At 60.3% G+C, this 27,351-nt stretch overlaps 1 protein-coding gene across 2 annotated transcripts in view; it reads right to left on the bottom strand.

The window, feature by feature from the left end:
* The window catches only part of MTCL2 (microtubule crosslinking factor 2), a 29,623-nt gene extending 5,661 nt beyond the window's left edge, over positions 1–23,962 (bottom strand). The window contains exons 1-15 of one of the 2 annotated variants that reach the window (XM_085557966.1): positions 23,243–23,962; positions 15,194–15,418; positions 13,492–13,650; positions 10,866–10,928; positions 7,009–8,229; positions 5,898–6,017; positions 5,619–5,744; positions 5,065–5,295; positions 4,810–4,917; positions 4,355–4,522; positions 3,116–3,367; positions 2,920–2,991; positions 2,480–2,550; positions 791–2,237; positions 554–695 (exon numbers count right to left, since the gene is read on the bottom strand). In XM_085557966.1, the coding sequence (XP_085414092.1) occupies positions 554–695; positions 791–2,237; positions 2,480–2,550; positions 2,920–2,991; positions 3,116–3,367; positions 4,355–4,522; positions 4,810–4,917; positions 5,065–5,295; positions 5,619–5,744; positions 5,898–6,017; positions 7,009–8,229; positions 10,866–10,928; positions 13,492–13,650; positions 15,194–15,418; positions 23,243–23,947 (5,110 nt within the window). In that variant the 5' untranslated portion in view covers positions 23,948–23,962. The remainder of the gene's footprint in view (positions 1–553; positions 696–790; positions 2,238–2,479; positions 2,551–2,919; positions 2,992–3,115; positions 3,368–4,354; positions 4,523–4,809; positions 4,918–5,064; positions 5,296–5,618; positions 5,745–5,897; positions 6,018–7,008; positions 8,230–10,865; positions 10,929–13,491; positions 13,651–15,193; positions 15,419–23,242) is intronic. The other variant, XM_085557967.1, reaches the window with a different exon arrangement.
* Positions 23,963–27,351: the final 3,389 nt, after the last annotated feature.

The raw sequence follows: 27,351 nt of genomic DNA on the forward strand, positions 1-27,351 counted from the left end.
CAAGAGCAGCCGGGTGGCCGAGAAGGGCCCCAGCCAGGGTGACCACAGGGAGCCTCCCTCCTCCTTCCTGCCGGGGAAGCACACGCTGCCCGGCTGATGCAACCGCGCGGCAATGGGCCCGCGGGAGGCCGGCAGGACGCAGCAGCGGAGCCAGCACCTCCATCCGCGGGGCGGTGCAGCATCACCCCTCGGCCCAGCCCTCCCTGTGGGCACCAGCAGCCCCCGCTGGCCGCTCTCCCTTTCTCAGCGCCCGCGAGCCCTCGGCCCGGCAGGGTCTCAGCTGGCACAGCCGGTGAGGTGGCACCGGCCAGGAGCCCGGGTGCCAGCAGGCAGGAGGTGATGCAGCCACCCTGCCAGGGCGTCCCCGCAGCCCGCGGCGGCCTCTGGCTCCACATCTGCTTCGTAAGCGTCCCCGGGGCCGAGGGGACGTTTAGGAGACAGATGAGCCCGCGCCGCCTCCGAGAGGGGCCCCGCGGGCTCAGCACGGGCGCTCTTCCGGCAGGACAGTGGATGGCAGGCACGCTGCGTCCCCCGGCCCCCCGTCCTCACTCACTCGAGGCCCCTGGCTTCTCCTCCGCCCTGGCGGGGTCCGCGGGGTGCAGTTTGCACTTGGAGGGGGAGTGGCGGACCGCGGAGCGGGATGGCCGGGCAAAGCAGGAGGTGAGGGACTGGGAGCTGCAGTCACACGCCGTGTCCTGCAAAGATAGACAGGGCACAGCGGAGTTAGAGGGGTCAGGCACCCTGTCCCCCGCCACGGCGGGACACCCCGGGGGGCTCTGTGCCTCGTTACCTCGCTGGCTAGAGCCGAGATGAGGTCGGGGTCCCGCAGGGCTGCGTCCTTACTGCCCTGGCCAGGGGACGAGGGCTTGGGGTCCTCGCAGCTGCCCTGCTTGAGGACCTTCTTGTTCAAGACACGGGAGATGTTTTCGGCTGGGTGGTAGGTGGTGGGGCTGGGGTGCTCGGCTCTCTTGCTCTCCTCCCCAGTGGCGTCCTTCTTGTCCTGGGGAGCAGTGGGGCTCTGCGCCCGCCCGCAGACGTTCCTGAAGAACTCCTGCACGAGACCATACTTGGGTGCTTCGGGCTTGGCCCGGCTGCTCTCAGAGCAGCCCGGCTTCCAGATGGACTCGGTGCTGCCCGCGTGCTCCACCACGCTGAACAGGCTGGACAGGCCATCGTTGATGTTGCTGAGGACGGGGCTGTCGCGAGTGGTGGTGGAGCGGGCCCAGGCAGAGCCGTTCTGCTTGCTCTGGTGCAAGTTCCACAGGCTCCTGTCCTTGGAGGCGTCCAGCTTGGAGGAAGACCTCCTCTGGAGCTTTGGAGAGCCGTATTTTGGAGAGCAGCATGGCCGCTCGATCCTGGAGTGGACCTTATCCAGGGAGGAGGAGATCTGCTTGCTGCGCACGGACACGAGGGAGGAGCTGCGCGGGGACCAGCTCTTGCCATGCATGCCGGCGCCGCGGGGCAGGTCGGTCTGGAGGCCCACGCTCACCGTCTGGATGGTCTGCGTGCCCACGTGGGCCAACCCCACTGTCTGGCTGGAGGTGCTTTTCACCTTCCTCTCGAGTGAGCTGGAGCGGATGGCCTGGCGCACGCAGTTGGTGATCTCCTTCATGTCGTCGCTCATGTTGCCGGAGATCTCCAGGTCGTGCAGCGACGGGGGGAAGCGCGGCACCGGCGGCACCGTGCTCTCCCCCGCGCCACCGTCCAGCAGCTCCTGCTGCTGCTTGGAGAAGTTGCACAGCCACTGGCTGTAGGTGCCCTCGGCGCTGGCCGACTCCTCCGGCTCCTTCGGCTTGGCCATGGTGAACAAGAATCCGGGCTCGATCATGATCTTGCCCTCCTTGTTGTGCACCAGAGGCGCCTCCAGCCGCCGCACCACCGGCGGGCTGTAGTAGATGCGGATCCCTGTCTTGTCGGGTGCCGTGTAGCTCCTCTGGATTTGTTTCTGAGCTGGGTCGTGCCCGGAGAGGCTGCTTGCCCGTGAGTAGTCCCAGGAGGAGATGCCCAGCTTCTCCTTGGCCAGGCTGTCAGGTGCAGGTTGTTCGATATTCACATATGTACAGTTTGAGGGAGGAAGGCTGGCGCTGTCCCGGATCCCGTTGGGCAGCATCTGGGTGGTTGAGGATGCCTTTTTGCACCGGGCATGGTCACCCAGCCCTGGCATGGTCTTTCCAGAGAGGTAGGGTGAACAGTCAAGCAAGCTTTCAAACTCTGACATGGAGGAAACAGACTTGGTCCTGTGGGAGGACAGAGGATAAAGATCAAAAGGGGGCAGGGAAGGGGGTTGGGGGACAGCTGAGGCACTCTGCTCCCACCCCAATGGGACCTTCCTGGGCACCCAGTCCTGCTCCTCACAGGGCACCCTTTACTTCCAGGACTACCCTGGAACAGGGTTGCATCTCCCCTGTGAGTCTCAGGGATGTCAGGCCCAGGGGGCCCCTCTATGTTCCAGGGACTATGGAGGCACCAGCATACTCACCTTTTGAGGTTGGTGCCCTTGGCTTCTGCTTCAGAGATTGTGTCCTTGTCTGTGATTTTCTCATTGAGGGCCTAGGAGGGCACAGGAGAAAGCTCCAGGGTCAGCAAACACAGGACCAGAGCACAGAGATAGGCTGGAGCTCAGGGGCTGCATCCTGCTCCCCTCCTGCACCACCAGCTTCCCCACACACAGAGGCACAGCAGACCCAGGACTGTGTGGGGCTTGCTGCAATCACATCTATTTAAAATCAGCTTTTTATAACCCCACAGAAGCTCCTGGGTCTCAGCCAGACCCTTCATGCTCTCATTCTCCTGCTGTTCTCCCCTGCAGCCGCATTTGCTATTTAAGGGGGTGTTAATTGGTGTTCACACATCTTCCCATCTTAGCAGAGACCTGATCCCTAAGAGCATCCTGAGAGCACTCCACCCTCTCTTACCCACCTCCTTCCAGTTGCTGCCATGCTTCTCCATTTCAGAGTGCTTCAATGCCCATGGATTGGATCCTTTCTGCAACTGGAGAATGTATTGGTCACTCAACAAGTGCAACATGAGCCTCTCTGGGCAAGCAAAAGCATGAAACGTTCTCAGGGCAAGCAGCAGAGGCTGGAGGACACGTGCAGGATGGGGGACACCATACCTGGTTGAGTTTGTTCTGCAGGTCCTTCACTTGCTGCTCCGCCTGCTGCTGCTCCTCCTTGAAGCGAGCCAGCAGCTCCACCTTCTCCTGGTTCCAGTTCTTCTCGCTGATCTGCAGCTGCTTGGTGAGGTCCATGACAGCGCTGTAGGACTCGGCCAGGAGGTGCTGGTGCTCCTCACGCTCCCTCTTCAGTGCCACCTTCCAGTCTGGCAGCGCACGCTCTGCGATCCCTTTGCCTGCCTTTGACTCCAGCTGTGGGGACACGGTGGTGGCTGTGAGGGACCCAAGGCTCCAGTGTGGTGCTGGACATCCCCAGCAAATGGGCAGGGCTGCGGGCATCCCGCTTGCCAGAGCCAGACCCATGCTGCCAGGCTGGGCAATAAGCATGTCCCCAGGGACGTGACACACACAACATGGCTTGCCCATGGCACAGTCAAGCCATGGCCAGCCCTGGCTTGCAGCCACATCATGCCAGCTGGCCCAGCAGATGGTCACCCAGCAGGACACAGGCTGAATGTCCTGCCTGCCTGGATGTGCTCCTGGACATGGCTCCTGGAGAGGGGCACCATCACCTGCAGTGCTGCCTGAACAGCCCCCAAGGATACAGCACCACTGGGTGCTGCCACCATGGCTGCTCTGTTCACTTTTGCGGAGATATGGGATTTGGGGACTCATGCTCTGCCAGGAGAAATCCTGCCTGGAAAGTGCTGGCACCTGTGCTGAGGAGCAGAGCTGATGTACAGCCATGGGCTGCTGCCAGCACAGTGTGAGGGAACCTCTCAGCACTGGGAAGGCAGGGCTGAGGGACTGGTGGGACTCATCCTACAGGCAGGAGCTTCCCCCAGTGCCCAGGCTGCCCTCCCTTCACCTCCTGCCTCCCCTGCAGCCGTGCATCCTTTTTCCAGCATCTGCAGGGATCCTGAGTTGACTTGGGGTGGGGGAGAGGTGGGCACTGATGCTGCTCTCAGCTGCCTGTCCTCAGGAGGGATGCTGAGCCCCTGTCCCATCCCACCCTCCCCAGACAGAGGAATAAAGAGCATCCTCTGCTGCTCCACAGTCAGATTTCCATGCCAGCCCCGTTGCCATGGAAACTCTCCTGCCTGAGTGGCTGCTAATTAAGATTCCCACAGTGCCACCCTGCTCCCAGCCCAGTGCTTGGCACAGGGCACAGGCAGGCCCCCAGCCCCCCAGCAGGCACGGGGGAGCTGTGCCAGCCCACGGGGTGCCCGGGGCTCCCACCTGGGCGATGTGGCACTTGAGCTCGGCGCGCTCCATCTCCCAGGCAGCCTTGGCCTTGGTGAACTGCTGCTGCAGCTCGCTGGCACCGCGCCGCTCCTCCCGCAGCTCCGTGCACAGCTCCTTCAGGGTCACCTTCATGTCTGCCAGGGTCTTGATGCACTCGTTGGGCTGCAGGAGAACGGGGGTGAACACAGGCGGCAGGAGGGGACCCAACAGGGTGGGACTCTGTGGGAGCTGCCCTCTCTGCATCCCAGCTCCGCAGGCTGCTGCAAAGGTGAGGGACAGGGGAAGCCAGCAGGGCAGGGTCCCTCCTCAGGGGTGATGGTGATGTGCTGGGGAGGAGCATCCCCACCCAGGCACGCCCCCCGAGAGGAGCCACCACCCCACGCCACACAGCCACAGCAGGGGCTGATCCTACCTGATCCACCCCCTGGGCTTGTGGGGACCCTGCTCACCGTGTTGGGGGTCCAGGTGTCCCCGGCACACATCTTGTTGTCTGCCTGTTGCTGTGGGGCTAGCTCTTCCTCTTCCAGCAGCAGGTACAGCTCCTTCATGCTGTTCACCTGTGGGTGACACCATGGCTGGGGTGATACGGGGACCCACAGCCCCTGGCCAGGGATGGGGGACACCCAAACAGCCCTGGGCAGGGCAAACAGGCATGAGGGACACACCTAACAGTGCAGTCTCCCCTCCATGGCAGCCCACTGTACCTCCAAAAAGTCCTCGCCCTCACTGTGCACCACCTTGCCCTGGCGCCAGCGCTTGAGGAACCACTTGAGCTTCATGAAGAGCAGGAGGAAGCTCTGCCTGAACTGCTGTGACTCTTGCACCAGCAGGTTCTTTTCCTGGCTCCAGAACTTCTGCTCCAGCCGCCTCTGCAGGTTCAGGCTTTGCAGCTCAAACTCCCGCCGCAGCAGTGCTTTCTGGTGGTCCTCCTTCAGCTGTGGAGAGGTGAGTGGCTTCAGGACAGGCATTGTGATGCCTCCTCCCCAGGGTCTGGGCGGAGCCTGGTGCCAGCCCCATATCCCAATCCGGGGGAGCTGCACCACCCTGGGATCCTGCTGGGGACAGCAGGGCCACGGGGGAAGCCCTGCATTGGCTCCATGTGCGAGGAGAAGTGTGCTCAGCCTTGAAAATGGGACATGCTGTGTGTGCTCCCAGGTGACACCCAGGTCCTCGTGGGTCACAGGGCTGGGGCTGGAGGTGGCACCTCCATAGGTTGAGGACAGCTGTCTCTCAGGGGCAGAGGCTGTTACCTACTCACCTGGCAGATCTTCTGTGAGAAGTTTTCCACCTCGTCCTTCCTCAGCTGCCTCTCCTGTGAGAGCTGCTCCTGCAGCCCCCGCAGGCTCTCGTTGGCCTCTGACAGCACCAGCTGCAGCTCCTTCATCTGGAACAGCCCCAGAAGGGAATGGGAAAGCTGGCCTGCACTTCCCTGTGTCCCTCTGCAGCTTCCCTTGTCCCCAGCTCTCAAAACCCTGTCCCACAGCCCTGTCCCCAACCCTGCCGGCCAAGGGGACACGGTTCCCTGCCTGTGTGGTACCTCGGTGGCGTAGGAGTCGTTCTCCTCAGCCCGGCAGGTTTTGTAGCTCCGGGGATGGGCGGGGTCCGTGTCCTTGGTGTGGGGGATGCGGAAAGGGTCGGCGTCCCTAAAATCAGGCTGCTGCATGCGTGGGCAAGTTAATGAGAACAAACCAAAAGAGCGGGAAGAAAAAAAAAACCAGAAAACAAAACAATGGGTCTCCGAAACAGTAAAGAACTACAAGACAACAAAAAGGATGAGGAGGAGAAGGAGCTTCATCACCATGGTGGGAGACAATGCGGAAACCAAAAGGAAACACAGGATGAGGAGACACGTGGCCTGGATTGTTTGGGGAAAGGGGGAAAAAGAGAGAAAGAGGGAAAAAATGTGCAAACACCAGTTACGGTGCCATGCAGTGACTGGAGGAGACTGGGACCTTGGGCTGGGGGGACCACATGCAGAACAATAGGACTCTGAACAAGTGAGTGTGCTCCAGAAAGGGGCTTGTGCCTGCAGCCCCAACCACCACTGACACCCCTGGCCCCTGGCACGAGCTGGGACCCCCGAGAACAGCAGGACTGCAGGGCATGAGCTGCCCTGCACTGCTCCAAAGCTGTTCTCCCTTGGATGCAGATTTGCCCTGAAGCCTTTGCTCTCCAAATTATTCTGCCTGGGTGCCTCTGGGGATGGAGGATTCCTGCAAGTGGGGTCCCTGCAATTTGGGCTGCTTTTGGAGGCTGTAGGCTGCTCTCCTCCCACCCAGCTCGTCCCCAACAAGGAAAGAGCTTCTGAAACACAGTGTTGGGCTAAGCCAGGGAGAGCAGCCAAAGCATCAGCCCCTGGTAAGGTGGGATTGCATCTGAGACTCCCTGGCCATAGGCAGGGCAGCCTTGGCACGACCAGCCCATGCCAGGATGTCCACTGCCTCCTGCCCTGGGCACACTCTGTTGGAGCAGAGTCCTACCTTGTCCCCAGTGCCACTGGCATGCAGTGAGGTGTTAGTTTGGATTTTGCTCTGGAGGGGCAGCGGGGAGGTTACACTGGGGATCAGGTTTTGCTCCATTAAAGCAGGAGGAAACGTGGTGGCAAATAAAGCAGCAGCTGCTGTGAGGGATGTGGGAAGAAGCCATACCTGGAAGTCAGAGGCATGCTCTTTGGTGACGTCGTGGCCGCTGGAGGGGCTGGAGAAGGGGAATGAGTCCGTGTGCTCCTTGAAGCCCCCGCTGAGGTGGTCCACCTTCCTCACGAAGCAGCCCAGGTCCTGCTGGAGCACGCCCAGCCGCATCAGCAGCACGTTCATCAGCTTGGCGTCGCTGGGGCTGTCACCACCGCTGCCCACTGCCTCGCCCAGCAGCACCCCCGCACACTCGTTGTCCAAGCAAGCCTTCAGCCCCGCGGTGAACCCATTGGCATCCGAAATCAAGACATCGATCGCTTTACTGACCAGCGTCGCCTGGTCCCGGATGCCCAGCAAGGTCTCCAGGTCCTTGGGCTTGAGCAGTTTGGCAGGGCCATCGGGCACCTTCCCGCTGCCCAGCCCCCTGTCCTGCCCGTCGGCCTCGCCGCCGCCCAGGCCGTCCCTCCAGCCGGCGGTGGGGACGCACTGTGCCGAGTCGCCGGCCTCGGCGTCGGTCTCCAGCATGGGCCGGGTGGTCTGGCAGGAGGCCAGGTCGCAGCGCTGCAGGTTGGAGAGCAGCACCCTGTTCTCATACTGCAGCTTCTTCACCTTGCCGCTGAGCTCGCTGATCTGCACCTTGGCCGTGGCCAGCTCCTCCTGCGAGGGCTCGCTGACCACCGAGCAGCTGTCCTCCGACAGCGTCACGTCCAGCTCGTGGTCCGACTTGTACTTGGTCAGCTCGTTCAGGAGCAGCTTGTTCTGGTCCTCCAGCTCCAGCAGCGAGCGCCTCAGCAGCTCGGCCTCCTCCTCCACGAACTGCAGGTGCCGGCGCAGCTCCGCCACCGTGTCCCCCGCGTCCCCGCAGCCCGAGACGCCCACCAGGAACCGCGTGTCCTGCCCCGGCAGCTCCCTGTCCCCCTGGCCCTTCATGTCGTCCATCTCTGCCCGCAGCCCGCGGTTTTCCACCTCCAGCTCCACTATCCTCCGGCTCAGGATGTTGGCTTCCTCCTCCACCAGCTTGAGGTGGACCTTCAGCTCGGCCTCCCGGGAATGGGGAGAGTCAGCCAGCTCCTCCACGGAGAGGGAGCTGTCCAGGTCCCCGTACAGGGACCTGTACTTCAGCAGCTCCTCCTTCATGCCGTCATTCTCCTTGGCCAGCTTGGTCAGCTTTTTGCACATCAGGGCTGACTCCTCCTTGGCAAAATGCAGCTGGCATTTCAGGTCTGCGCTGTCCTCCTGGGGACCCAGAGGGGTTGGGTATTAGAAAGATGCTCCCAGGGGCCACAGGGGGATTCCCAGAGAGCCCTGGGGACATGCCACCCTCCCACACCAGTCATCCCAGGGAAGCTGCTGGCTCTGCTCCTGGAGGAGGAAAAGCTTTGAGATCCATCCTGGAGACTTTCAGGGTGAGCCTGGAGATGGGACAGGATGCCCTGGATGAGGAGACCTGTAGGTCTTGCCCCAGGAAGGACACTGAGCCACCACCAGGGATGTGTGGACCAAGTCCAGCCTGATCCACAACAGGGCAGAGGGGAAGAGAAAGCTCTCAAGACTCCACAGGGTTATTAAAGTTTCCTCCCCAAAACTGGCACTGAAATGCCCTCGTCAGGGCTCTGGTCCTCTTGCTCAGCCCCTCCACTCTCATCACAGGGAAAAGAGCAGCTGAAAGCCTCTCAAAGTCCCACCACCTTGCCAGGGCACTGAAAACCCAGGCAAAGCCTCAGCATCAGCTCCCTAGTCCCTTCCCAAGCCTCTCTGCTTCTCAGGACTGTTTCTCCACGTGTTCTTTTTTTATTTAGCTGTTAGGATCTTGGCTGTTTGCCCAGACAGACCGTTTCTCTGCTCTGGGAGCTTTTTGGATGGAGGACCAGGATTTCCTGACGTCCAGCTCGCAGCTTCCTGTGCCCTGGGGTCACTGGAGTGCTCCGAGCTCCGGCGTGGTCACTGTCAGGAGGGGACCTGCTGGGCTGTGACCCTCACCTCACTGCACCCGCTGCAGCTGGGCAGTGCTGGAGGTGGGCAAGCCCTTTGGCTGGGTGGCTGCTGGCCCTGGTAGCCCTCTGCCTGGCTGAACTCACCCCCTTTCCCCTTTCCTTGCTGGAAAAAACAAGCTGTCCCCTTCTTTGGGTGCTCTGGACCCCCAGCCCCACCCACGCTCACCCCAAACCCCACAGCAGTATTTACTCTGCAGACTTCCTGGACTGCTCATAACAAGGCCAGGGGTGATGGAAAGGGGGTTCCCATGAGTTTAGGGTGCCATTTTATTCCCTAAATGATCTGCAGTGACCACAGGAACCACCCTGCATGCTTGTGCACCGGGACACGACCTCACTAAGGCGCATTAAAGCTGTGCCCCCCTAATTAGGTGAGGAGATTAGGGGAGGGCTGGTGCAGGCAGGGCAGACATGACCTCAGTTCCTGTTTTTCCAAGGGAAAAAAAAAAAAAAAAGCAGCAACCCAGTGTGTTCTTCTATGCCTTGGCATCAGCAAAGAGACACACACATGTCCCCAAGACCACCTGGAGTGCTCCTGGGGTCTGGGGAGACCTCAGTGTTGAGTCTGTCCCCCCCCAGCTCCATTTTTGGGGAGTGCTGATGCTCACCCAGCACAGGCAGGCAGGAAAGGGGCCCAGGAAGCCACAGATGAGTCACAGCATCTGTGCCCACAGGGCCAGCAGCCACAGCAGGGACAGGGAGCTGATGGGGGCCACATCCAGGGGCTTCTGCACCAGGGGAAGCCCAGAGTTCCTGGAGCATTGGTCCCACCACAGACCTGGGGCCACCCTGACCCCAAGCTGAAGGGTCTTAGCTCCATGGGGGAGCAGAAGGACTTGGGCTTGTTTCCTGCCCCAGGAGGAGGCAGATGTGGGGCTTCAGCCTCAGGGAAAGGGCTGATGGAGGAGCCCTCTCCATCAGCTCAAGGCAGAGCTGGCTGTAAGTGCTCTCTGGGGAGATGAGGGGAAGGATGCTGGGACCATCAGCTGGCCAGAAAGGGCTCTCAAGAATGGAGTTAAAGGGAGGTGATAAATAAAGACTGAAGTCTTTGAGGGCCTGGGGGTCTCTGTCCTGTGGCTGCACAGAAGGGCCTGTGCCAAGGACACAGGTCACCCAAACCCCTTGGGCTGCTCAGGGTTCCTGTCAGGAGACACTCAGCAGCATGTCAGGAGTGTCTTTACATGGTCTGCCTCTGTATCCCAGCCTTGGGGAAGCAGATCTGTTCCCCAAAATAAACCCTTCAGGTCTTTTGCCTTTGAAAGAGGATTTTTCCTCTCGCCTTTCTATCCCTGCAACAGCAGCTCTGCCTCTCTGAGCCTGGTAACAGCATTAGCGAGTCACAGCAGCTCAGCTCAACAGCAAATGACAGCTGAAATCCTGCTGCCACTGGCAAATCCCCTTCCCTGTGCTGGCCCAGCAGCCTGGGAGGGCAGGAGTGATGTGGCCTCCAGCCATCCCCACAGGGACCCTCAGCTCCCCCAGACCCCGTGACGCTCCCAGAGCACCCTCAAGCACAGCTGGCAGGAGGGACATGGGCTGCCAGAGCCACCAGAGCAGAAGCAGCTTTGCAATGTAAAAGCCAAACTCCTTCAGCTCCTTACACAGGAAAACCAGCTCCTTACACAGGGAAAGGGTTAAAGCCACTGCTGCTCCATTGATAAATGAGACAAGGGAGCGGTTGAGGACAAAGAGGATGGCCCAGCACATCAATCCCGCCCTTATGCAGGGGCTCTGAAAGCTCTGCAAAGCCCTGCAAGGAGGGGATGGCGCTGCCATGCCCAGATTTACTCCTGGTCTGGGCTCAGTCTCCAGCTGGCACGGTGACCTGGGGCGTTGGTGGGTCACTGTGGCGTGCCCTGGGGGCCCAGGTGCCCATACCTGCACTGACGGCTTCTTCTCAGTCTTGCCCAAGGAGCGAGACCCCCGCTTCTTCAGGGAGTTCTGCAGGGAGAAGAGAGAGTTATGACCCACAGTGATGGCCCCGCACCCCAGACAGACAGATTCAGTGTGGATGGACATTGCTGCTGACATTCCCAGATGCTGGTGGACCCCAGGAAAGCACCCGAGCCCCGGTGGGCTGAGGGAGGCCCTTTGCTTTGAGGAAGCTGGAGTGGCAAGCATCACATCATGAGGTTTGGCCAGAAATTCCCCCTGCAGGCAAACGAGCAGTGAAAAAGCAGGAGTGAGCAGGAAATGAGCCATGGAGAGTGGAGAGGCTGAGTCACTGTCCCTGTCAGGGCTGGATGGAGCAGGGAATCCAACCCCCAGGCCAAGGGACAGCTCTCATGACATTCCAGTGTGGGAGCAGCAGATGATGACATTCCCCATCGCCTTTTCTCGTCCCTCAGCATGATGCTGACTCTGCTGTCAAGGTCACAAGGGGACACAAGGGACAATGTCCAGGCTAGTGATGACAGCTGGGAGGTGGGGAAGGCAGACAGAGCAATAAGGCAGACCAAAAGCACAGTTAAAATGCAGGTGGACAGAGCAGAGCCAGTTATCTGGGGAAGGGAGCTGGGGCAAGACCCTCAAGAACATCCACACAGCCTCCCATGAGTGCTGGCTGATCCCTGCAGCTGCCCTGGACCTCTTTCCAAGCTGGTGCTGAGGCCCAGCAGCCAGAGAAAGCAGCTGTGAAATGTAAGCTGCTGCCTGTGCCAAGGTGCAGGGCTCCAGGCTTTCCTATTAAGGCCACAACCATCCCTGGAGCTGCTGGAGCTGCAGAGCCTCTCTCAGGGGCTGGTTGTGCCACATCACATCCCTCACCCCCACCGTGCTGGGGACTGCAGCTGGCAAAGGGCAGCAGCAGCCCCAACAGCCCGGGCACAGCGCCCTGGGGCAGATGTGGCTGTCACTGCTCCACCCTGGGAGCAGCCTCGGGGTGGCCATGCCCGAGGGTCCTGTCCCAGCCAAGCTTGGTATGGCAGGCTTGGCATGGGGTACCCAGATTGATCCCACTTTTTCCGACCCCTTTAGGAGACAGAAAAGGGGAAAATGCCTGTGTGCCTTCGGGAATGATCCCCAGACAATGATCCAATTATGGGAGAAACCTCTTGGAAGGGAGGAATAATCAGCCCCGAGGGGTGAGTGCAGCCCTGCACAGTCCCTGGCTCTGGCTGCTAACAAGCTCTGCCAGGCTCTGTGCCCTGCAGCAGCAGGGAGGAGGAGAGCTTTTAGCTCACTTTGTCTAATGTTTGCCTAATTAGCACTCTGCAATCAGTGAGTAACCCCGGTGTCCTTCCTAGCCTGGGGATGTGCCATCCTGAGCTTGGGGACCATCTCTGAGCCTGTGCCAGCCAGCAGTGCCCCCAGGGCTCAGGCAGCTCCCAGGGCTCAGGCAGCTGCAGGAGGGGCCACATCCCACCCCACACCCTTCAGCCAGGGCAAGGCAGTGCCTGTCTCTCTCGCAGCTCCCCACGCTGACCACAGAACCATTTCCCTGCCTGTTTCCCAGAACCATTTCCCTGCCTGTTTCCCAGAACCATTTCCCTGCCTGTTTTCTGAGTGCAGGAGAGCTCCAGCCCAGCTCCCACTGCTGCCATTTGTTATTCAGCCCGCGCTCCCGGCTGCAGGGAAACCCATTTCACGGCTGTTAGCAGGGCTGTGCAAGACACCCCGAGTGGGGGATGCTGCTGAGTGTCACCAGCATGGCCATGGCTGGGAGAGGATGGGTACAGCTGGATCCTGCAGCTTCCCAGAGCTGGGCTCAGCTTTTAGCAGGGATGGCCCCAGAGATCCCGAGCTGTCCTGTGCAGGAAGCACAGTGGGGGAAGTGAGAGCCTTGTCTTGGCTGTGTCTCCTCCCCCACACTGGCCTGGTGGCTCAGCCAGAGATGCATCCTGAGGCTCCTCGGGGACCAAAGGCATCCCGGGCAGTAGGGAAGTGGGTTACAAGGGCTGAAATGGATCTCAAGTCCATGCTGTCACCAGGATGCCTTTCCTGTCACCGAGGTTGACACAGATCCTGGCCAGAAGCTGGTCCCAAACAGAGCATGACATGGAGTGCCCTGGACCTGTGCATATTGTGCATTTGTGGCTGCCCAGGACATAGAGGGGATTGTGTACCCACCCAGCTCCACAGCACCACTGGGACACTGCTGGGACATCTCAGCCCAGTTTGAACCTGCAGGATGTGGTCAGGATACAGCCAGACCAGGCTCTGCCAGGGACAGGGACCCCACACATCATTCAGAGTTTTGCCCAGATGGAATTGGGCATGGCCCAGGAGGCTGGGCTGAGCAAGTGGCCATGGACATATAAAGTGTCCCCAGAGCAGTGGGGAAGTCCCATAGCCCCCCCTGGATGGGGCAGAGCCAGGCTGTGCCCGCAGGGTGGGATGGAGCATGCGAGGGCAGGTGCTGCTCGGGTTTCACAAGCATCTGTAGCACGGTTTAGGTTTCAGTGACTCAGGCAGGGCTGGGGGATCCCACGATTCAGGGCCAGGACACCTGCTATGAGCAGAACCTTGGGGACACCTCCCAGTCCCCCTCCCGTGTCCCATTCACCTCTCGGAGCTTGTCCATCTCGTTCTGCACCACCTGCTTGGCCAGCTCGGTCTCAATGAGCCGCTGGCGCAGCTCCTCGTTCTCCTCCTCCAGCCTGATCCTCTTCTTCTCCACCACCTCCAGCTCATTGTGGAGCCGCACAGAGACGTCCTTGGCCACCTGGGGACACAGCAGGACTCTCATCAGACTGGGCCCAATGTGCAGGGGGCTGAGACTACAGCTCCTGGGCACCCACAGTCTGCATGTGAAGATCACCAGGCAGTGACTGAGACCCTCTGGCGGGACCCTGTGGGAGGTGACACCCTGGCCCTTGTGTCTGTCCCCTCAATCGTGTGCTGCGACTGCTCTTGTTCCTTCACCAGCTGCAAGGCTGCCCTGCATCCCCATCCCCATGCCAAATCCTGCCTTCCCCAGCAGCCCTAGCATGGTGCTGGGAGATATGAATCACCTTTTTCCCATACCACAAAGCTGGAGAAGCCCCAAGAAGGCTGGAAGAGCTGGTAGGCAGCAGCAGAGCAGGCAGCCTGTCGCTGCAGGCAGCAACTGTGCCGGCCAGGAGAAAGGCGAGCTGCTGCATCACATTACAGAAAAACCAGCAGCTGCCCCGGGGTGAAGGATGCCTACATCCACCCCAGAGCTCCCCCTCTCCAGATCCTTGCACAGGAGCAGTCCTCAGCATAAAGGGAGCTTAATAACACAAAACATTCCCTTCTGCATTTGCAGGACAGTAAAAATTGTCCCAGATGCCACTGGTCTCCTGCACAGCCTGGGATATCAGCACTGTGGAGGCAGCAGCAAGCCCTGCTGCAGGATCTCAGGCCGTGGGGTTGGGCTCCTGTTCCCCCGAGGATGGGCTGTGCTTTCTTTCCCAGAAAGGGAGAAGCTGGAGGGGGTGTTTTTGGCAGCAGCCACCCAAGCTGGGGGGGGAACTGATGGATGGTTTGGGGAGGGGATTGGGGCCCCAGCAGGGATGGGCAGAGAGGCAGGTTCACAGCCCCACGCTTGTGGCATGTCTTGGCTCCAGGACCAGCTCTTTTCTGCTCAAAAAACAAAGTTAGTCCTCAAGCTGTTGCACATCCATCCCGAGCTGTCTCCGACTGCCACCACACCCCTCTTGGCAGCAGTCTGGCTGGTGAGAGCCCTCAGCAAACACTCACCAGGCTCCTCGAGGGCGAAGCAACGTCACCCTGCAGAAATCCTCTTGTCCCTGCCCCAGCCCCGCATGCCACCATGCCTGGGGCTCTGCAAGGTTTTCCCGATGGCCGAGAGAAGCAGCTCCCAAGCCTACAGGGTCCTGGTCCTCCTGCACACTTGTGATGCTCATGGTGGCCCCATCACATCCCCACAGGAGCAGGATAAGGGAGCTCACTCAGCCCCAGGGCACAGGGCTGGGCTGGGCTCCAGCCTGCACAGGATGAGCCTCACATATGGCACATTCTCAGGCAGTGCTGGCCCTCTCCACCACCAAGACCCCCTGAGACCACCTGTGAGCTAAAAGCACTCCTCCCCACTTCCCACATCAACACTGCTAGCAGGGAATTAGAACGTCTCCAACAAAACTGCACATCATCACAAAATGCACATCCTCACAGAGCTCCCTGCACCCCAGCATCCCCTGCCACCTCCATGGCCACAACTCATCCAAACCCCCTGTGGGGGCTCTGGGGGCTGTCTGGGTGGGGAGGTGCCCTCCCAGGCTGACCTTGACGTCCTGCTCGAGGCTGTGGATGAGCTCGCCATCCACCTGGCCGGTCTGCGCCACGCGCAGGCTGCGGCGCTCGGCCTTGCGCAGCCGGTACTGCAGGATGCGGCAGGTCTTGCTGGCCTGGTCCAGCTGCTGCCGCAGCTCCTGCAGCTGGTACACGTCCTCCTCCATGAAGACATCCCGCATCTCCAGCATCTCGGCGCGCAGCTCCTCGATCTCATCCTGCAGGGAGATGTTGGGTTAGACCCTGCAGCTTGCGCTGCCCTCTTTTTGCAACACCTCCCCATCACCATGGCTCTCCATCCATCCATCCACATATCCATCCCTCATCCATCCATCCATCCACATATCCATCCCTCATCCATCCATCCATCCACGTATCCATCCCTCATCCATCCATCCATCCACCCATCCATCAACCATCCATCCATCCCTCATCCATCCATCCATCATCCATCTATCCATCCATCCATCATCCATCCACTTATCCATCCCTCATCCATCCATCCACCCATCCATCATCCATCCATCCATCCATCCATCCATCATCCAACCATCCCCCATCCATCCATCCATCCATCCATCCATCCATCCATCCATCCATCCATCCATCCATCCCATGAGCCATTTTCACAGGTCTTCAACCCCTTGGACCAAGCCCAATCCTTGCAGGAAAAGGCTCAGAGCCAGCTGGATGCCATCACCCAGGAGTGAGCCAGTCATGTGAAGGGGAACAGCCAACAAAAGCGCCTGCGAGTATTTGTGGTAAAAGAAAGAGGAAGGTGGGGGAGGGAAAGGAGCTGCAGGATCAGCTCAGGCAGCAGCCACAGGGAGAAAAATTAGGTTATCTTTGGAAAAGATGTGTCAGGGAGGCAGGCAAGGGAAGGAGGAGAGGCAGGCAAGGACAGCTGTTAGGGGAGGCACTGTGGGGACATGAACCAGATGCCACCAGTGCTGGAGACCAGAGGTTTCCCCTTGTTTTGCCATCAAGCAGTGGTCCTAGGGCTGGATCCTCTGTTCCACCTCTCCCCAGTCTCAAAATCTCTCCCAGTGACCTCCTCCAGCACAGCAGAGCCTCTGGCATAGAGCACTTGCATCAGTGTCACAGCAGGGCCAAGGGTGACATCCTGCTGGCACCAACACTGACCCAGAGCCTCCTGCAGGGCTGTGGCACACGACTACTGTGGGGTCCCCAGTGCCACCTCCTCATCTAGACTGTGCACAGGACTGTGGTCACTGGGATGCTCAAGGACTGTCCCCTCTGGTCCCTGGGGACTGACCAAGCTCTGTCCACGTCACCATGAACATGATGTCAACCCAAATCCCCCAAGTAAATGCTCCATCCACCACGCAGGCTGTTCTCCTCGACCAGACCAAGGACCCCTCCTGGGAAAGGATCGGGCATCTGCTTTCCTGCCAAAATCCCTGCCACTATAGACTGCTGACACTGCCAAATGTGACTGCCTCTTCAGAAGTGAGTGGCTCACGCTGCCACTCTGCACCATGGCGTGGTCAGGGAACAAAAGGATCTGGCACAGGCACTGGGGATGCTCAGCCCTGATTCATCCTGGGCAGAGGGGACAGGGGACTGCCCCCTCACTGCTGTGACAGTGACCTAGAGCCCGAGATGGGAGCTCTGTGCTGGCTCTGCCAGGCACTGGCACAGTGGCTGCCACACTCACCCAGCCTGACAAAGCCCCAGCTGCAAGGACTCCCCGAGAGGAGAAGCCAAGCCTGGGAAAAGGGCTGGCAGCTGCAGGGACAAGTCACAGGCGCTCACTGTTGGCTTTAAACACTTTGTAACAAAGAAGGAACCTCAATGAGACAATCCCGGATTATCTGCTGGCCTGGGCTGTGGAGCTCGGCGGCACCATGGCCACCAGGGCCCTGTCACCCTCTGCTGCTCTGCTTCTCCACAGAGGGTCTTGAGAACAGATCTGTTCTATTCTGTCTCAGAAACAGCCCCGAGGCTTTGGGATGAGCACAGGGGTCCTGGGGACACTGGCTGTTCCTGGGAGAGCCAGAGACTGCCCTGTGAATGGGCATCACTGCAGACCTGTTTGAGAAAACCTCCTGGGGAAGAACCACATGTTCCACATGTTCCTGCAAGGGCTGGGATGCACCATGGGGTGACAAACTCGATGGGAACTCCCCACCAGCTCTGCCACCTCCCACCCTGGCAGGGCCACAGCCCTGGGGACATCAGCAAACCCCATAAAACCGCACCAGCCTGGAGAGCTGGTTTATGGCATCTATTCCTTGGGAGCTTTCATAGGAAAAAAAAAAAAGCATTATGGACTGCAGGTGAGCAGGCGCACTGCAGCGGGTGGGGAACACAGCCTTCCTTTCACCAACGAATCGTGGCTTGAATACAACTGCAATCTTCCTTCAGTGCTGGCCATTCCAGCTCTCACTTGCCATGTGGCTTTCCCAGGCAGCAGCTGAGCAGGGCAGGGAGCAGGGACCTTGGAAAAAACCCAACCACATCTTGCATTTGCTGGAAGAAAGCCTGGGCTTGCCCTGCTAAGAGCTTGTTTATGCTTTGGGTTGTAGCAACCGTTATTTTAGGGGGAGGCTGTGTCCAGCCTGGGCAATGAGCACAGCCACGGAGTGGGGCTGGGGGGATTTGCAGCACTGGGGGCTGGGAAAGCAGGGCCTGACTTTGCTCCAGCTGCAGGAATTCACCCACATCCCAGAACCTGATAAATCCTCTGAGTGGATGCAGCCTGGCGGGCGCACAGCCTGCCCCAGTTTGCCCCACGGAGGCAAACCCTGCTGCTAAGCCACAGTAAAGGGATTAGGATTGGAGAGTGGAAAAATGCCAGCAAACTAGAAGAGAGCTCGGAGGACAGAGCTGATCTGCTAAGGCAGCACAGGGGGTGCACTGGGGTCCCCTCACAGCTTCAGGGGTCCATGATGGCCACAGGGCCTCATGCTTTGCACATTTGCTGGAATTGATGCCCAACCCAGCAAAAAATCTGTTTGGATTGAGGTGAAAGCAGAACCGGGAGAGGGGAGGAACCCCACAGAAACATCCCAAATTCAGGGGGTGGCATTGAGCACGGGGTGATGTTAAATGAAGTGTGAAACGGTGGCAGGTGGGCAACACTGAGGAGGAGATAAATGACTTCTCCCCATCACAAAGGCCCCTGGGGACTGCCCTGCTGGGCCACTTGCCCTGTAATCAACAGGGTGCCCATCCCTACGTGGAGTCACAGCCTCCCAGCACCCATGGGATACTCCCCTGATTGTCCTTGAGGAGGATCCCTGCACTCTGCTCATCCCATCCCTGCAGCAGCAAAGATTTCACAGGGTTTTTGCACTAGAAATCTGTCTCAGAAAAAACGCTGGGAACCCGCAGTCCAGAGAGACTCATTTGAACGCCCCAGGGATTGTATGCAGAAGCAAACACCCCATTTCGTGGCTGCAGGAGCCAGGTTATGCTCAGTGGAAGAGCTCAAGAGACAACCTACCTTCAACCTCCTCCACACAAACCTCCGAGACATTGTCTCTCCCTGGGGAGATTATTAAGGAAACTAAGAAGCGGAAAGGTGGGATGCAAACTGCCTGTTTCCAGTTCAGGAGAAAGAAACCATGCATTTTTACAGCAGGAGGAGACAACAGCTGTGTCCACACACGCACTTGGGGGATATCAGCTCTTTCAGGAAGGGCTGAGCTTTAGGGTGATGACCCTGAGCAGTGACAGGGCAGGAGAGGGACCAGTGGAGACGGCAGAGCACACCTCAGAGTGCAGACCAGACTCGTTACAGGTTGCAGAAGCAGAATTAAACCCTCGGATCTCCTACCCAAGGGGAGTTACACGCTGACTTTGGCACCTGCAAGCTCCAAGCAGAGCAGGGAGCACACACTGTGCAACCGAGCAGGACCTGCTATCTCCAAGAAGCAGAAAACAGCAAGGGACACAAAACAGGCTCATGCAGTGCAACCACGGCTGGCTGTGGCCGGTTGGCTGTGACAACCCTGGCAGCTCCAGGCGCTGGGGCACAGCCAAGCAGCAGCAGCCTGCCCATGGAGGATGGGCAGCATTTTGGGGAGCACACCCTCCAGCTGCACCCCCAAAGCTCAGCAGAGGAGGAGGAAGGGTGGGAGCTGCCTGGCTGCTTGGCAGAGGCGCCTTTGTGCGGAGCTGGGCTGCGCTGGCAGGGCTGTGCCTGCGGATCCCCGAGCAAAGACGGGGATTACCGTGCAGGAGAGCAACAAGCACGGCTTCCTCCCAGATTACAGCACAAAAGCAGCAGCTTTCAATTAACTCTGAGCGCCCAGGCAGCACGGGGAATGATGCCTGAATTTGCTAGGGGAAAAAAGAAAAACCAGAAGGGATTTTTAAAGGGAACTGCCCAGGGTGCTCAGGCATGTCTCCTGCCAGCAAGGGGAATGCAGAAAATGCAGCGCACCACAAACCCATGCCAGGGTGCAATGGGTGGAAGGATGGGCAAGGCACACCCATATCACACACAGGGGCTTCTCTGGGTGCATCAGCCGCAGCTCTGGCCCAGCTCTGACAGCAAACACCGGCCATCCATGTCACGCTGGAGCTCAGTGCAGCAGCCTGCGTGTTGATCCCTGCCCCTGGCTGGCATGGCAGCTCCCCCTTGGTAATGGGAGTGAGGGAAAAATCAACATTTCTCAGATTTACACCTGCCTCCATAAATTACCAGGCAAACAGCTGGGAGCTCTCTGCAGCCCATCCCATGTTGTGCAGCATCTGAAAAGGCAAGAGGCTGCAAAACCCCTTCCAGTGGCTGCCTGCCTGGCAGAGCTCTGTTCCCCAGCTCTGCAGGTGGTTACTGGCACTCCCAGGCATGGTCCCTGCACCTGTGGCCAGGCAGGATCTGGGCAGCAGCAGAGCAGGGACTCAGTGCCAACCAGGCTGCCCAGACACAGTCCCCCATAGCCCTGTGGGATGTTATCAGAGAGCCCTTGCTGGTGGCATGACTACCTCGGGGGAAACAAGGCACCGAGCCACTCAAAATGTTTCTCCAGAGAGCTGGGAAATGCATGTGAGCCCCACAAGGCATGTGGGATGACTCAGGGCAGGGCGCAGGAGGGGGACTGGCAGCAGGGAAGGGCAGGCAGCACTGTGCTCCCAGCATTGCAGAGCTCTTGCCTAAACCCCTTCCTTGGAGAGGAGAGGAAAGGCTTTGCAGGCATCCCCTCCCCTTGCTCCAAACCCTCCCGTGCCCACCCTTTGTCTGCCTGTCCCTCTGCAGCTGCTGCTGTATCACATCTCACATTTTCCAGCCTGCTGAGCAGGGCTGGGAGCTGCTCTCCATCGCACGGCTCAGCAGCAGCGAGACGGGCAAGGACACCAAGGCACCTCCTCCCTCACCAGGCTGCCAACCTGCCTGGGAGAACAGCCCTTTTTTGGGGAAAGGCTCGCAATAACCCATGCAGGGGGCTCACAGCAGGTGCACAGCCCCGAGAGCAGGGGCAAGAGGAGATCCCAGCCCGCCCAGTACACCCCGAATGGGAGGAGGAGAGCAGAGCCTTGCACAAATGTGGGCTGCAAAGAGAAAGGGGTGAGGTGTGCTTAAACAAATCGGTTTTCTTATGGCAGCCGAGGAAAGATGGGACGTGAGCTGGCACTGCTGGAGCTCTGCTGGGAAGCTCCCAAACCCAGCGTGCATCACACGGGCGTAGTAGCACCACACACGTCTGGCTCGTGCCAGAACGTCACCAAAGCCCTCCCACCCCCAAAAATCCTCATCTCGCTCGAAATATGCACTAGGCTTTAGCTGATGCTGATGAATACATGAAAAAAAAATTCATTTGCAGCTTTTTGGGTGAGTCCTAGGAAGTAAGTCACCCGGGATAAGTCTGATTCATCCATACCCGAGTGGAGGAGAGCTGCATGGCAAGATGGGCAGTGCCAATCCCTCGGGTTAGGGCTTTATTTTTAAGTCCTGAAATGCCTGAATTTTTAGCACAGATGGCACAAGCCAGCACTCTGCTGCAGCCCAGCCCAGTTTTCTGCTCCTTGCTGGAAAAACTAGGCAAATCTTCCAACATTTTTTGGAGCACAAGAGGTGTGTGCTCTGGGCTTCTGCCCAGCTGGAGCCAGGGTACCACCCCAGCCACCTCCTGCTCCAGAGTCAGGAGAAGAGAGCTACAACACGGAAACACGGATATAAGCAGGATGCACATGTCAGGGAGGAGACACAAGTGCTGGCAAAGAAGGGACGATGCCACCAGCATCCCCATGGCCATTCCTGGTGCATGCCTCCAGCAGCTCTCCCCTCTCCCACTGTCCCTGGCCAGGGGATTTCAGCTGCCACCCCTCAGGGCAGGTAAATCACTCACACCCCTGGCCTGCAGCTTGCCAGGAAGGAGATCACGTGGAAATGGAGGAAGCAGCAATGGCAGCACTCGCACGCGTGTTCCTGGAAACCCAGGGGCCTCATCTGTATTTTTCCAGCTCTCAGAAAATCAAAGCCTGTAAGCTATTGCTGCTAATTTTGGCAGGAGTTGGGACACCAGCCGTGAGCTGGGGCTTTGCTCATGGACAAAAGGCCTGATTGAGCATCTTCCAGCGCATCAGCCAATGCCCACCTCGGGGCTGGAATCCTGGCACTTTCACAAACTTGGGCAGCAGCAGAGGAGAGCTGGCCTGACTTCCAACCAGCAGCACCCAAAGAGCAGCTGGGGAGCCTTGGTGCCCAGCCCTGAGCTCACCAGCAGCTGACTGCCAAGGAGCTCAGCCACAGCTCCACCCCGAAGGAGAGCAGAGGGCAGAAAATGCCTCCAGCCACTCCAGGATGTGGCACCTGGTGGGTGCTGGTGCCAGAGGTGGGACAGGTCAGTGTCCCTGTTCCCTCACAGCATATCTGCCCTGGCTCGACCGTGCCCCTATGAACCAGGCAGTAAAAGGAAAAAGGCCCCGGGGAGCACAGGAACCAGGGAAGAAGAGAGCTGGAAAATGTCCCCAGGGTCTGGCAGCAGCAGCAGGCTGGGAGAGCAGCAGGAAGCCATGCCCAACTGCCAGACCATGCCCAGCTGCACGGGGTCAGGTTATGCCATACTATGTCCCAGGATGCCCAACCAGGCTGAGCACATCCATACCATGCTGAGCTGTGCCAGCCCAGGCTGTGCCAAGCCTTGCCATGCCAAGCTGGGTCCATGCTAGGCTTGGCTGTGCCAGGGCAAGCCATGCCATGGAACACTGAGCTGAGCAGTGCCCAGCATGTGCACCACGCTGGACCATGCCCAGCTGGGTCATCCTGTGCCAAGCCAAGCTCTGCTCTAAGTTCAGCGTGGCCATGCCAGGTTTAGACAAACCAGACCCAACATCCAGGGTGGGTCATGCTATGCTGTGCCAAGTTAAGTCTGGCCACAGCATGCCAGGCCACCTCTGGCTGTGCCATGCTCAGGGATGCCACGCTGGGCTGAGCCATGCCAAGCCCTGCACCCACCCATGCTGCGCTGTGCTGCTCATCTGAGCCAGGCCAGGCTGAGCTGAGCTGTGCCCCGTGCCCAGCCATGCCCTGGGATGCTGAACTGCACCAGGCTGGACCTGAGGATGCTGTGCCACATGGAGCTACACCTTGGGATGCAGTGCCATGCCACGTCATGCCATTCCCAGGGATGCTGTGTCATGCTGAGCCATGCTTTGGCATGCCATGCCATTCTGTGCCATGGCCAGGGATGCTGTGCCATGCTGCTGCACTGTGCACAGGGATGCCATGCTGTGATGACCACGGATGCTCTGTTGTTCTCAGCGATGCTAAGCCATGCTGACCCCTGCCCGGGGATTCCACACCATGCCATGCTAAGGGCAGGGATGCTGCACCATGCTGAGCCATGCCCTCAGGTACCCTGCAAAGCTCTGGGACGATCAACCACCTTATAGGCAGGGATGCTGACCCTGACTGACCCATGCCCTGGGATGCCAGGCTGTACCACTACTGCCCAGGGATACCAGGCCACACCGAGCGTGACAGGGATGCCACCGCACACCGAGCCGTGACAGGGATGCCACCGCACACCGAGCCGTGACAGGGATGCCACGCCACGCCACGCCGTGCCCACCTTGAGATAGTCGTTCTCGGAGCGCAAGTCCTCCAGCTCGCGGAGCAGCCCGTCGGTGCCGGCGTCCAGCAGCTCCTCGGTGAGGTCGGAGAAGGCGAGCGAGGTGCTGAGCTGCAGGCGGCTGCTGGCCACGGAGGCGGCCGAGGGCTCCTCGGGCAGCGGCGACGCCTCTCCGGCCGAGGGCGGCGGCGGCGGGGCGCTGCCCGGGGACTCGCCATCGCTGCCGCTCAGCCCCAGCTCCAGCGACAGCAGCTTCGCCTCCTCCGAGGCGCTGCAGTCCGACACCTCCGAGCTGCTGTCGGTCAGCCCGGCCCCCGGCCCGGGCCCGGGTCCCGAGCGGGGTGCCGACCCGGTCCTTCTGGCGCCGGGGGCCGCCGTCTCGGCTCCGTGCCGCCGGCCCTTCGGCCGCGCCGCCCCGCGCCCCGCCGGCCCCTTGCCGCCGGCCCGGGCCCCCGCCGGGCCCCGCTTGTCGGGCCGCCCGTCCTTGCCGCCGCCCGGCCGCCGCGGGTGCGGGTGCGCGCCGCCCGCCGCCAGCCGCGGGGCCGCGCCCGGGTGCGCCCCGCCGCCGCCGCGCCGGCTCCTGGCCAGCGACCAGCCGGGCACCTCCTTGGGGCGGGCGGGCGACGGCGCCCGCTGCGCCTTCTTCTTCCTCTCGGGCGGCGGCGGCGGCGCGGGGGGACCCGGCTCGGCCGGCGCGGCCTCCATCTCCCGCTGCGCTGCGCTGGGCTCGGCCCCGGCTGCGGCTGCGGCCCCGGCCCGGCCCCGGCTCCGCCCGCCGCCGCCGGGCGGGGACGAGCGCGGGCGGCGAACAAAAGGCGGCGGAGGGAGTGTGGGGGGAGGCGGGGGGCGGCCGTGCTGGCGGCAACAGCGACCCCTCCGCCCGCCCGCAGCCGCACGGTCCCACCCTGCCAGCGGAGCGCCGGCATCCCCGCCGGGTAGGGCATCCCCGGGGTGAGGGGTCCCCCGCGGGTGTTTTCAGCAGCGCGTGTTCTCTGGGGAGCCGGGACACGGCAGGCTCTCCCCAGCGGGTCCCTGAAGCATCCCTGGGGACAGGGTCCCCTCGTGTGTCCCCTGCGGAACAGCTCGCTGGGGTACCCCTGCGCAGGAGGGTTACCCCAGGTAACGCAGGAGTTTAAGTGTCCCTGAGGACAGGTGTGGGGAAGGAGATCCCCAGGGTGTCCCCGTAAAAGCGCAGGTCCTGCGGGACAGTCTCAGCGGTGAAAGTCCCCGAGGGACACTGAGGGGCACCGTCCCCCGGGGCACACTGTCAGTGCAGGGCATCCTCGGAGCTGAAGTCCCCCGTGTGCCCCGTGGGAGGGAGGTCCCTGCGGCCCCTCTCGGTGACGATCCCCTGAGACACCTCGGCTCCCCGCCACGCTGCCCAGGCCAGCTCCAGCTGCCTTCCCAACAGCGGGGCCGCGCACAGTGCCTCTCCAGGGGGAAGCCTGGAGCAGCGAGCGCCTGTTCAAGTCTGCTCCCACCCACCCGCCGCGTCTGTCGTACGTTACCGACCGGCCCCAAACCCGCTGCGGAGCATCCAGAGGCTGAATTTGAAAAACGCTCCTCGGCTGTATTTGTAAAATGCTCCTCGGTGCTTTCCCGCGCGGCAGCACGGCCGCCGTGGCCTCAGCACGGGGGGCGATGCTCTGCTGCATCACACAGAGCCTGGGACGCCCTCCCTGCTCAGTGCACGCTGCTAGTGCTGGGCAGCACAGCCCCAAGGCAGCGCCTTCTTTTGCCCGGGGCAAACCCGAGCCTGGCAGAGGGGCAGAGCGCCCCGCACGTCTCGGTCCTAACCTGCCCAAAATAAACACACGCGGGGTTTATTAGGAAATTGCTCAATACCCTTCTCTGTTCAGCTCACAGCCCCCTGCCCTCCTCCCAAGGCACCCTCTGGACACAGGCTGGGATTGCACTCTGCCCTGAGCCAGCTGTGCATCCAGCCCAGGAAAACCAGGATTGTACAACAAACCAGGATTGTAGCGATTCCTTTTGTTGCAGGTATCATCCCTGTGGCTCGGTGTGTCCCTCTGGCCACGGCTTGCGGAGCCCCCCGTGGCTCCATGAACGCCAAGGTGGTGTCTCCAGCCTGTCAGCAGCTTATGAGCATGACAAGGGGGGTGTGGGTGGAATAAGGGACCCCATGAAGAGGAGAGAGGCTCTGTGTCCCAGCTCCATACTGCAGCACAGCCCTGCACTGGGAAAGGAAGGTCCCTGGGCATCCTGCCCTTTCCAGGACGAATCACAGCCACAGGTGCCGTTTTCCAGGCTCTGGCACGTTGCCTGGCACCACACCTTGCAGGAAAGCAGTGCCAGGTCCTCTCCCACGGCGCAGGGCACGAGGGAGGACGGAGGCTGGCACGGAGCTGCCCTCCCGTCCGTGCTGCAGAGCAGCCCGTGCCCGTGGCTAGCGGCGAGGCTGCCGTGGCCAGCACCAGCACCAGCACCAGCACCAGCGCCGTGCCTCAGCGCTGCTGCATGGCTGCACATGCCCCGAGCGGGACCGACCCAGCAGCGCAGCGCTCCTTAATGAGCCTCATTAGTTCTGCTCCCAGCAGCGGCTAATTGCGTAACGCCGGCACACGGTGGGCTGCCCTGGAGGAGCCGCACAGCAGCAGGGCAGCGAGGGACGGGGGCAGCATGTCCACAGCCTGGTCCTTGGGAACAGCCCCCAGGATGTCATAAGGAGTGCCATGTGTAGTAGATATAATTCACGCCATTTCTAGTATGACAGATGTGGTATTGAATATTTGTTGGTGTATACACGTTTGTATTAGGACTTCCCCCCCCCCCCCCCACCCACCCACCCTCGCAGGCGAAACCTGGTGCATGTTGAAACCCGATTTCCACGTAAAAGGATGTGGCTGGGCCAGGAGATGGGGATGGGCCATGGCTGGAGAGATACGGGGACCCAGGCGCTGATCATCCCGTGAACGACCCGGGATGGATCTCACACATGTGAATGCAGCGTTCCCGTAAATTTCATCAAGGGATTCACCAACTCCAGACACTGAATTGTTCTTCTTCATCACCAAAAAAAAAAATCTTATTAACCTATGGTCTCTGAATGGAAGAAAAGACTGGCTGCCGAAATCCTGGCCTCAGGCGGAATTTTCCCTATAAAAACCGCTTGTGCCAGGATGGAGGTGTGTGGGCACAGGGGAAAACCTCTGCTGAGGCTGACTCCTTGTTGCACACCCAGGGCTGACCCTGGGCTCAGCTGTTCTTTCCTTGTGGCTGGCTAGATAGAATTTGATTGCAAATAAATATTTTATTTTTTCATTTTAAATTTGGCTGGACAAATTTTCATTTATAACAGGAGGGACAGGACATGCCCCAAACTCTGCCTGGGGCTGAGCACAGGGTAAAAAGGCTTTTCCAGGGAGCAGCCTCCCTCAGGGAAGCCCACCTTTGTCAGATCTCATCGCTCACAGCCCCCTTGCTGGAGCCAGGTACTCATCTCTGCCCTCCCAGCCTGGCCCTGGCTTGTCCCCACTCCTTTCCAGGTGGACTCGGATTGTTGCACCTCTGCTGGGCTTTTGTGGCCAGGTTTGGGCAGTGGGGGGAAGGGCTATGGGGGTGGCTTCTGCTTCCCCCATATCCAGCAGAGCCAATCCATGGTGGCCCCAAGATGGATGTAAACCCTGGCTGTAAACCTGGCCATGGAAACCCAGTGCAGCACCCAAGAGGATGTGAACCCCATCACAGGAGGATGTGAACCCCATCACAGCAGGATGTGCCTCCCGTGGTACCCGTGCCTCCCCACAGGCACGTTGTGTCTCACCCCCTTTGCAGAGCTGGCAACAGCTTTGGGGGCAGATGAGGGCTGAGCCCCATTCTGGGGCTGCTGCCCAAGGGAACAGGGCTCCAAGGCAGGAGCAGGTTTGGGGTGGAAGTGGGAGGGATGTAAACAGACCTCAGAACATCCCCTGGGGCTGGGGCAATGCAGGCAGCCAGATTTAGAGTGGAGACAAGGCTGCCCTGGGCCAGCTGCCTGGCCCTGTGCTCAGCACCATCACCCTGGCACTGCCATGGAGCTGTGCTGGAGGGGACAGAGCACTCAGCGGCCAGGGCCGTGCCAACTGATCTCATTGATGGTCTGGTGTAGT

This window comes from Lonchura striata, chromosome 20, assembly GCF_050655825.1.
Source record: "Lonchura striata isolate lonStrDom1 chromosome 20, ASM5065582v1, whole genome shotgun sequence".
Classification (NCBI taxonomy): Eukaryota; Metazoa; Chordata; class Aves; order Passeriformes; family Estrildidae; genus Lonchura; species Lonchura striata.